We start from the raw sequence: 9,723 nt of genomic DNA on the forward strand, positions 1-9,723 counted from the left end.
ACAGGATACACAGTAGATAACAGATAATTACTACTATAGTTTATATAAACAAGCTGCTGTGTAGCCATGGGGGCAGCCATTCAAGCACAGGATACACAGTAGATAACAGATAAGTACTACTATAGTTTATATAAACAAACTGCTGTGTAGTCATGGGGGCAGCCATTCAAGCTCAGGATACACAGTAGATAACAGATAAGTACTACTATAGTTTATATAAACAAGCTGCTGTGTAGCCATGGGGGCAGCCATTCAAGCACAGGATACACAGTAGATAACAGATAAGTACTACTATAGTTTATATAAACAAGCTGCTGTTTAGCCATGGGGGCAGCCATTCAAGCACAGGATACACAGTAGATAACAGATAAGTACTACTATAGTTTATATAAATAAGCTGCTGTGTAGCTATGGGGGCAGCCATTCAAGCACAGGATACACAGTAGATAACAGATAAGTACTACTATAGTTTATATAAACAAGCTGCTGTTTAGCCATGGGGGCAGCCATTCCAGCACAGGATACACAGTAGATAACAGATAAGTACTACTATAGTTTATATAAACAAGCTGCTGTGTAGCCATGGGGGCAGCCATTCAAGCACAGGATACACAGTAGATAACAGATAAGTACTACTATAGTTTATATAAACAAGCTGCTGTGTAGCCATGGGGGCAGCCATTCAAGCACAGGATACACAGTAGATAACAGATAAGTACTACTATAGTTTATATAAACACGCTGCTGTGTAGCCATGGGGGCAGCCATTCAAGCACAGGATACACAGTAGATAACAGATAAGTACTACTATAGTTTATATAAACAAGCTGCTGTGTAGCCATGGGGGCAGCCATTCAAGCACAGGATACACAGTAGATAACAGATAAGTACTACTATAGTTTATATAAACAAGCTGCTGTGTAGACATGGGGGCAGCCATTCAAAGGGGAAAAGGCTCAGGTTACACAGCAGATATCAGATAAGCTCTGTAGAACATAATGGTGTTATCTGTTATCCACTATTTAACCTGTGACATATAGACTTTTTTTTCAATTTCCACCATTGCTACACAGCAGCTTGTTTATATGAACTATAGGAGTGTTTCTGAAGCAATGCAACATTACATGATATTTTAATTACTTTAAAACATTTAATTTTTTTGGTGTTACTGTTCCTTTAATGATAGTCTAAAATGATAATGGCTGTGCTTTATTTCACTGTATATGTGGATAGTCTTGGCAGTGTAAAATGTGAGATAATCACAAAATGAGAGAAATAGATCTTTGCTCATATGTTGTGCCCCCTGCTACAAACAAGGAAGAATTCAAAGAAACGAAAACTTAGACACCCCTTTTATTTCCAAATTTAATTGAAGGTCTTATGTTTGTGTTTCTTTTTTGTCGATACAAGATGAAGTATTTCAATTTAGTTTATCTGCAGTTGTTCTTGTGTGATTGTTCCCTCTAGTAATCATTTTATATTGTTCTAAGGAAATGAGCTTTACCACCCACGCAGCATAAAGCCACATTAGGTCCGTTACGTGTAGATTTCAATGTTTCTGATGTTTTATTTCCAAAGAAAATAAGATAACAGGTTTGTTCTGTACTTTAAACAGTTTTCTAAAGGACGATGTAGTGCCAGTACCCTTCTAGTGCCATTCCTGGAGGAGACCAGTGTACCCCAAGGTTCCCCATTTAGGGAGCAGGATGCAAAATGTGGCCCCTTTAATTCTGTCAGCCATTGGCTTGTTTTTTATTTGTTTTTTTTGTTTTGCTATTTGTTATTCAGGGAGCTGTGGAGAAGCAACCAAATAGTTGATTGTTTTTAACCCCTTGATTCATGCAGATACATTCTTTATTGGCGTTTACAGCAGTATTATGTACAGAGTTCACAGCAGAGCTTCATGTTTATCGGTTAAATTCAGTGCGGAATGTTGCTTTTAGCTGGAACAGTTTAAAAATGACATGGAGTGCCTTAAACCCAACATCCTTCTCGTACTCCTGTACTGTATACACTCAGCTTTGTAGTGCATAACATAGGGACATAGTAAGTTTGGTTGAAAAAAGACGTCCATCAAGTTCGACCTTTTAAGTCTATATATAACCTGCCTAACTGCCAGTTTATCCAGAGGAAGGCAAAAAACCCATCTGAAGCCTCTCCAATTTGGGAAAAATTCCTTCCTGACTCCAAAATGGCAATGGGACCAGTCCCTGGATCAACTTGTACTATGAGCTATCTCCCATATCCCTGTATTCCCTCACTTGCTAAACACCATCCAACCCCTTCTTATACCTATCTAATGTATCAGCCTGTACCACTGATTCACTTCCCAGCTCTCCCTGTAACACCCCTTTCCCTCCTCTAATCTCATTGGCTCCCTCCTGTCTGCTGGGAGGAGCTACTGGTGAATAAAGCATCCGACCCTTCCTTGTACCTATCTAATGTATCAGCCTGTACCTCTGATTCACTTCCCAGCTCTCCCTGTAACACCCCTTTCCCTCCTCTAATCTCATTGGCTCCCTCCTGTCTGCTGGGAGGAGCTACTGGTGAATAAAGCATCCGACCCTTCCTTGTACCTATCTAATGTATCAGCCTGTACCACTGATTCACTTCCCAGCTCTCCCTGTAACACCCCTTTCCCTCCTCTAATCTCATTGGCTCCCTCCTGTCTGCTGGGAGGAGCTACTGGTGAATAAAGCATCCGACCCTTCCTTGTACCTATCTAATGTATCAGCCTGTACCACTGATTCAGGGAGACAATTCCACATCTTCACAGCTCTCACTGTAACAAACCCCTTCCCAATATTTAGGTGGAACCTCTTTTCTTCTAATCGGAATGGGTGACCTTGTGTCAGCTGGAAAGACCTACTGGTAAATAAATCATTAGAGAGATTATTATATGATCCCCTTATATATTTATACATAGTTATCATATCACCCCTTAAGCGCCTCTTCTCCAGCGTGAACATCCCCAATTTGGCCAGTCTTTCCTCATAGCTAAGATTTTCCCTTTACCAGCTTAGTTGCCCTTCTCTGTCCCCTCTCTAATACAATAATGTCCTGTTTGAGTGATGGAGACCAAAACTGTACGGCATATTCTAGATGGGGCCTTACCAGTGCTCTATACAGTGGGACCCCCTCCTCCCGTGACTCTCTGCCCCATTTAATACAACTCAAAACCTTATTTGCCCTTGATGCTGCTGACTGGCATTGCTTGCTACAGACAAGTTTATCATCTACAAGGATGCCAGGCTGAGATAGTTATTCCCTTTTTAAATATTGGAATGACATCCGCTTTCCTCCAATACATAGGTACCATACCAGATGAAAGCGAATCTGAGAAAATCAGAAATATAGTCTAAAACTGAACTAAGCTCTCTTAGAACCCAGTGGGTGTATTCCATCTGGCCCTGGCACCTTGTTCACATTAATTTTTATTAAAGCTTTATGAACCAATTATGAATCATTTAATAAACCCCATCGAATGGTATTTCTAAATGAAAGATGACAAGTTCTGAGCCCAATTACCTCTTGAACAAAGGTAGGATCAGAGGTTTTTTTGTAGCTCTGATTCATTACAAAATATTCTGTCTTGCCTAAGTGTTTCCAAGAAATCCCACCTTTCCTCTGACACTGTAAAACAGTCGTACAAGTGTCCTGTTCTGCACCTATATCCTGGACAGAATTTGCTTACAAAATCAATATGGATAGGCTTGGGGTGTGGGATGGAAGGGAGTAAGGGAGTGGTGTGTATTTATTTATTTTATTTTTTTTTACAGAAAACATTTTTTGTGCAGTTAGCTATTACATTCCGTCTTGATATTTTCATACTAAATTTGCAAGATAAGGAATGTAAAGGACTTAATCTTTGCTTCTTTTTATATATATATATATATATATATAGTTCAAAGAGCCACATTCTTTGTTAGTCCTGATGAAGAACACCGACCTGGGAGCACTGAATCCTTGGGTGACCAAACAGAGAGCCAGTCTGCATCTCAAACCAACACATACTTTGGGTAAGATAATTGTAACTGCCAACCTGTATCTTTGAATACATATCTCTGTACACACAGAAGTAACACTATTTATATTAATGTTTTGGAGGAATGCTTTATGGTCTTCAAAGGGGAAATCAACCCCAAAATAAAAAATGTGTCTAATAAAAGAAAACCTAGTTGCAAGCAACTTTACAATATACATTTATTACAATTTTCAGTGCTTTTGAAGTTATTTGTAAAAGCAATTGCTATTAAAAGCAATATTTGCTTAACTCCTGGTTGTTACTTTTTAAAGGAGAAGGAAAGGTTAAAAAGTAAGTAAGCTTTATCAGAAAGGTCTATATAAATACACCAGTAAACCCTCAAATGCTGCTCTGAGTCCTGTGTCAAAAGAAACAGCACATTTCTTTCCTTCTATTGTGTACTCATGGGCTTCTGTATCAGACTTCCTGTTTTCAGCTTAAACCTCCAGAGCTAGGGCTTGAGCATGCTCAGTTTGTTCCTCCCTCCCCTGCTTTAATCTGAGCACAGAGCTATGAACAGGCTGGGAGAGACACAGACAGGAAGTGATGTCACACCAAGCTAATATGGCAGCTGCTATCCCAAACAAACAGAGATACATTTTAGAGCTGTTTACTCAGGTATGGTAAAGCATTCTGCAGAATAAATATAGTGTTCTGGCTTGCACTATTGTGGCTAATCTTTTGGCAATAAACTACCTCGGTAGATTTCCTTCTCCTTAAAACAATGTTGCAAAAGTCTTGCTTCCCCAGCAAAGACATGTCTGTTAATCAGCTGCCTAATCTTACATTGTTTCAACAGTTTGGACCATCAGGGCAGAGAACAGAAAGAAACACTGCTTTCAATAGCAATAAATGTATGAATAACTTAAAAACCATAAAAATCATTTAAAGGAGAAGGAAAGCTACCAAGGCAGTTTATTGCCAATAGATTAGCCAAAATAGTGCAAGCTACAAAACTATTTTTATTCTTTAGAATGTTTTACCATACCTGAGTAAACAGCTACAGAAGCTCTCGGTTTGTTTAAGATAGCAGCCATATTAGCTTGGTGTCTTCCTCCTCACTTATAGCTCTGGGCTCAGATTACAGCAGGGATGGGAGGAGGGAGGGAGGAGCAAACTGAGCATGCTCAAGCCCTAGCCCTGGAGGTTTATGCTGAAAACAGGAAGTCTGATACAGAAGCCCATGAGTACACAATAGAAGGAAAGAAATGTGCTGTTTCTTTTGACACAGGACTCAGAGCAGCATTTGAGGTTTTACTGGTGTATTTATATAGACCTTTCTGATAAAGCTTACTTACTTTTTAACCTTTCCTTCTCCTTTAATGAACGTATACTGCAAAGTTGCATACAATTATGTTGTGTGTTTCGAAAACTAGGCACATTTTTACTTTTGGGTTGCCTTTTAACAGTGGAAAAAACGTGGGGCTTGTCTTTTACATTCTCCAAGTGTTCCATGCCATGCACATTACAGCAGTTCATAGTTTTAGTAACACACAAGTATGATATGCTGCATCTGGAACTTGAAGTTCATCATTGTGGTCTTTCATTGGACAGGAAAGAGTCTCCTGCAACACTTGGCTCCAAAGTGGAACAGCTGGAAGGCATGCTCAAAATGCTGCAGTATGATTTGAAAAAGGTAATATCTCATTTCTCTGTTATAAAACAATAGCTTTTGCTGTGGTTATGATTTGTACAAATAGTGTACAATGGTGCTTGAAAAGTTGGAAACCCTAAATTTTTATTTGACCGAACACATCATCTGATTTTCAAACAATCCCTAAAAGTAGATAAAGAAAACCTTGTTAACGAAATGAAACAAAAATTATATTTAGTCATGTGTGAACAAAAAATGTTCCAATAACAATCCTTAGGCTTAACATATAATTTAAAGGTGAAATCAAAGTCTGGTGTTTTCAATCAATGGGATGAAAATCAGGTGTGAGTGAGAGACTCTTGTTTTAATTAAAGAACAGGGATCCAGCAAAGTATGATCACACACAACACCCATTTGTGGATGTGTATCATGGCTCGAACAAAGGAGGTCCTCAGAAAAAGAGTTGTTGATGCCCACAAAGTTGGAAACTATTATAAGATTTTCTGTAAAGTTTTTTTAACACAGACAGACTCTGGACGAATGGAGAAAATTCAAGACCGTTGTTACCCTACCCAGAAATGGTCCATCATCAAAGATAACTCCAACTGCAAGGTGTCTAATAATCTGAGAGGTTACCAAGGAACCCAGTGTAACTTCTAAGCAACGGAAGATCTGTCTTACATTGACAAATGTTGATGTTCATGAGTCTACCATCAGGAGAACACTGAATCGTAATGGCGTGTATGGCAGGGTAGCAAGGAGATATTCACTGCTTTCCCTAAAAATATTGCTGACCGTCTACAGTTTGCTAAAGATCATCTGGACAAACCAGAAGGATCCTGGAAGAATGTTTTGTGGAGGAACAAAGCCAAAACGACGAGCGTTACATTTGGAGAAAGAGAAGCATTGTATTCAAGCATTAGAACCTTATCCTATCTGTGAAACACGGTGATGGAAGTGTTCTGGCTTGGGCCTGGAAGGCTTGCCACCAGTGAATTCTGAACTATACTGGAGAATTCTAAAGGAAAATGTCAAGACATCTGTAAACTAGATCTCAAGAGACAGTGGGTCATGCAGCAAGGCAACAATCCTAAACCCACAAATTGTTCTAGCAAAGAACTATTAAAGAAGAATAAAGTGAATGTTTTGGAATGGCCAAGTCAAAGTCCTGACCTTAAGCCAACTGCAATGTTGTGGAAAGACCTAAAGCAAGCGGTTTATGTGAAGAAGCCCACCAACATCCAAGAGCTGAAGCTGTTCTGTATGGAGGAATGGGCTGAAATACCTCGGAGTCAATGTGCAGGACTGATAAAAAGTTATCACAAACATTTAGTTGCAGTTATTGCTGCACAAGGGGGGTCACACCAAATACTGAGCAAAAGTAAGTGAACGCGGATTCACCTGCTTTTGCCACACACAGATGTTGTTGGATCTTTTTTATTTTTCAGTAAATACATGACCAAATATAATACATTTTGTTTAACTCGGTTTTCTTCTTGTACTTTTAGGACTTATAAGGAAATCAGATGATGTTTTAGCTCACGTTCATTTTAAAGGGTTCTCAAACTTTCAAGCACCACTGTATATTTTTAAGGAAGAGACTTCAAAAGTTATGCTTATTTCTTATAAGATGCTAGGAAATATATGAAAGGTGTTTGCTGATTAATTAACCTAGATTCCACAAATGGCTTGCAGCAGTTTTGTACCCCTCTAGTGCTCTAGTACTTAAAGGGATACTGTCATCGGAAAACATGTTTTTTTTCAAAACGCATCAGTTAATAGTGCTACTCCAGCAGAATTCTGCACTGAAATCCATTTCTCAAAAAAGCAAACAGATTTTTTTATATTCAATTTTGAAATCTGACATGGGGCTAGACATATTGTCAATTTCCCAGCTCCCCCTGGTCATGTGACTTGTGCCTGCACTTTAGGAGAGAAATGCTTTCTGGCAGGCTGCTGTTTTTCCTTCTCAATGTAACTGAATGTGTCTCAGTGGGACATGGGTTTTTACTATTGAGTGCTGTTCTTAGATCTACCAGGCAGCTGTTATCTTGTGTTAGGGAGCTGCTATCTGGTTACCTTCCCATTGTTCTTTTGTTTGGCTGCTGGGGGGGAAAAAGGGAGGGGGGTGATATCACTCCAACTTGCAGTAAAGAGTGACTGAAGTTTATCAGAGCACAAGTCACATGACTTGGGGCAGCTGGGAAACTGACAATATGTCTAGCCCCATATCAGATTTCAAAATTAAATATAAAAAAATCTGTTTGCTCTTTTGAGAAATGGATTTCAGTGCAGAATTCTGCTGGAGCAGCACTATTAACTGATTCATTTTGAAAAATATTTTTTTTCCCATGACAGTATCCCTTTAACCTTCCATTCAGCACTTCCTGCATATCACTGCACTTCTCGCATTGCCCCTTCCCTTCTCGGGCTCTATAATTGTATAGGACACTGTGCATGGGCATTACGTTACCCATTCTCGTGTATAGACAAGATTTTGGGGTGATCACAAAATGTATCTTTTGTTTTTTTTTTGTTTTTTTAATTTGTTTTTAAATTACAAAATTTATCTTAAAAACAGTGTCCACAAAATGGCTCCTGCCTGCTTGCTGTGATAGTGTAATTCCAAGACTGAAGGAAACCCAATTTAAATAATTCATATAGTGTAAGTAAAGTTTATTTTGCTCAGATAACATGACCATCAAGAATTTGGAATTATTTCTTAGGGTGACAGGTGCCATTTAAAAAATGCCATTGTTCTAGATTTACTATTGCCGACAAACAATGCTCATGAAATAGTCATTGTATCGTGTCGATTCTCCTGCTGCTCTAGGAAAGAGAAGATAAAGCCAACCTTCAGGCTGAAGTTCAGCTTTTACGTGAGGACAATATGCGTTTGCAAGAGGAATCCCAGAACGCTTCGGCCAAGCTGAAAAAATTTACAGAATGGGTTTTCAACACCATAGATATGAGCTAAGGACAGGTTTGATCGCAAGCAAAGCCCATCACGTCTCCATAACTTAGCACTGTAGCTTTAACTGCTCCTGGATCAACATGTACATGAAGCAGAGCCACAACCTCTACTGTATCCGTATTGTTTCAGCAACACACACACACGCAGCCGCTTTTGACTTCAGAAAGCAGCACAATTGCCATTTCTGGCCTCATTTCCAGACATGTCAACCCTGTGCGGAGTTTTTCCTGGTTTGTATCACTTTGCATTAACCTAAGAAAGAGACAAAAACCTAGAAGACAAAAATTTAGACTTAAAGTAAAATGGTGCATTAAAATATACTCCTCTTATCAGAGCTCCGCATGTTTTGGATTTTATTAAAATATTTTATCAGTTAATTTTCATTTGGTTTGACCGTTTTCCCCTCTGCTAATGGGCAGCAATAATAGGTGTTTTTACCTGTCAAATATTCATCATTCCTGTATCCTCTTAGTTGTACAAGCCCAATGTTTAAATTTACATCCAACGGATTGAGAACGGATATCTGTGACCTTTAGCATTTACTATTACAGGTATGGGATCCGTTATCCGGAAACCTGTTATCCAGAAAGTTCCGAATTACGGAAAGGCCGTCTCCCATAGACTCCATTATAATCAAATAATCCAAATTTTAAAAAATGATTTCCTTTTTCTGTGTAATAATAAAACAGTCGCTTGTACTTGATCCCAACTAAGTTATAATTAATCCTTATTGGAAGCAAAACCAGCCTATTGGGTTTATTTAATGTTTAAATGATTTTCTAGTAGACTTAAGGTGGGAAGATCCAAATTTAGGAAAGACCTGTTATCCGGAAAGCCCCAGGTCCCGAGCATTCTGGATAATAGGTCCCATACCTGTATTATTTTAGTATATTTAGGGTACAAAGCCAGGGTATGTGGCTTCCTTGCTTTGTCTATAAAGGAAACCTGTCTGGAGAAGACACGGGGCCCTGAGATTCCAAACTTGCAGCTGAACTCAATAGCAACACCGGTGAAACCCAGATTCTTCTCATTTGTTTTCTTTTTGTCTTGCTTTCATTTACTGGTGTATTGTGTTTACCGAAGTATAATTACCAACGTTGATTACTCAGAGCACTAATGTGTTTGCATATT

General features: G+C 38.9%; 1 protein-coding gene across 3 annotated transcripts in view; it reads left to right on the top strand.

Annotated features, from left to right (window-relative positions):
* The window catches only part of sipa1l1.S (signal induced proliferation associated 1 like 1 S homeolog), a 115,256-nt gene extending 106,330 nt beyond the window's left edge, over positions 1-8,926 (top strand). For 2 of the 3 annotated variants that reach the window (XM_018232243.2, XM_018232244.2), the window contains 3 exons: positions 3,905-4,019; positions 5,579-5,660; positions 8,452-8,926. In XM_018232243.2, coding sequence (XP_018087732.1) covers positions 3,905-4,019; positions 5,579-5,660; positions 8,452-8,595 — 341 coding nt within the window. In that variant the 3' untranslated portion in view covers positions 8,596-8,926. Of the gene's footprint in view, positions 1-3,904; positions 4,020-5,578; positions 5,661-8,199; positions 8,257-8,451 lie in introns of those variants that run through there. The other variant, XM_041574748.1, reaches the window with a different exon arrangement.
* Positions 8,927-9,723: the final 797 nt, after the last annotated feature.

This window comes from Xenopus laevis, chromosome 8S, assembly GCF_017654675.1.
Source record: "Xenopus laevis strain J_2021 chromosome 8S, Xenopus_laevis_v10.1, whole genome shotgun sequence".
Classification (NCBI taxonomy): domain Eukaryota; kingdom Metazoa; phylum Chordata; class Amphibia; order Anura; family Pipidae; genus Xenopus; species Xenopus laevis.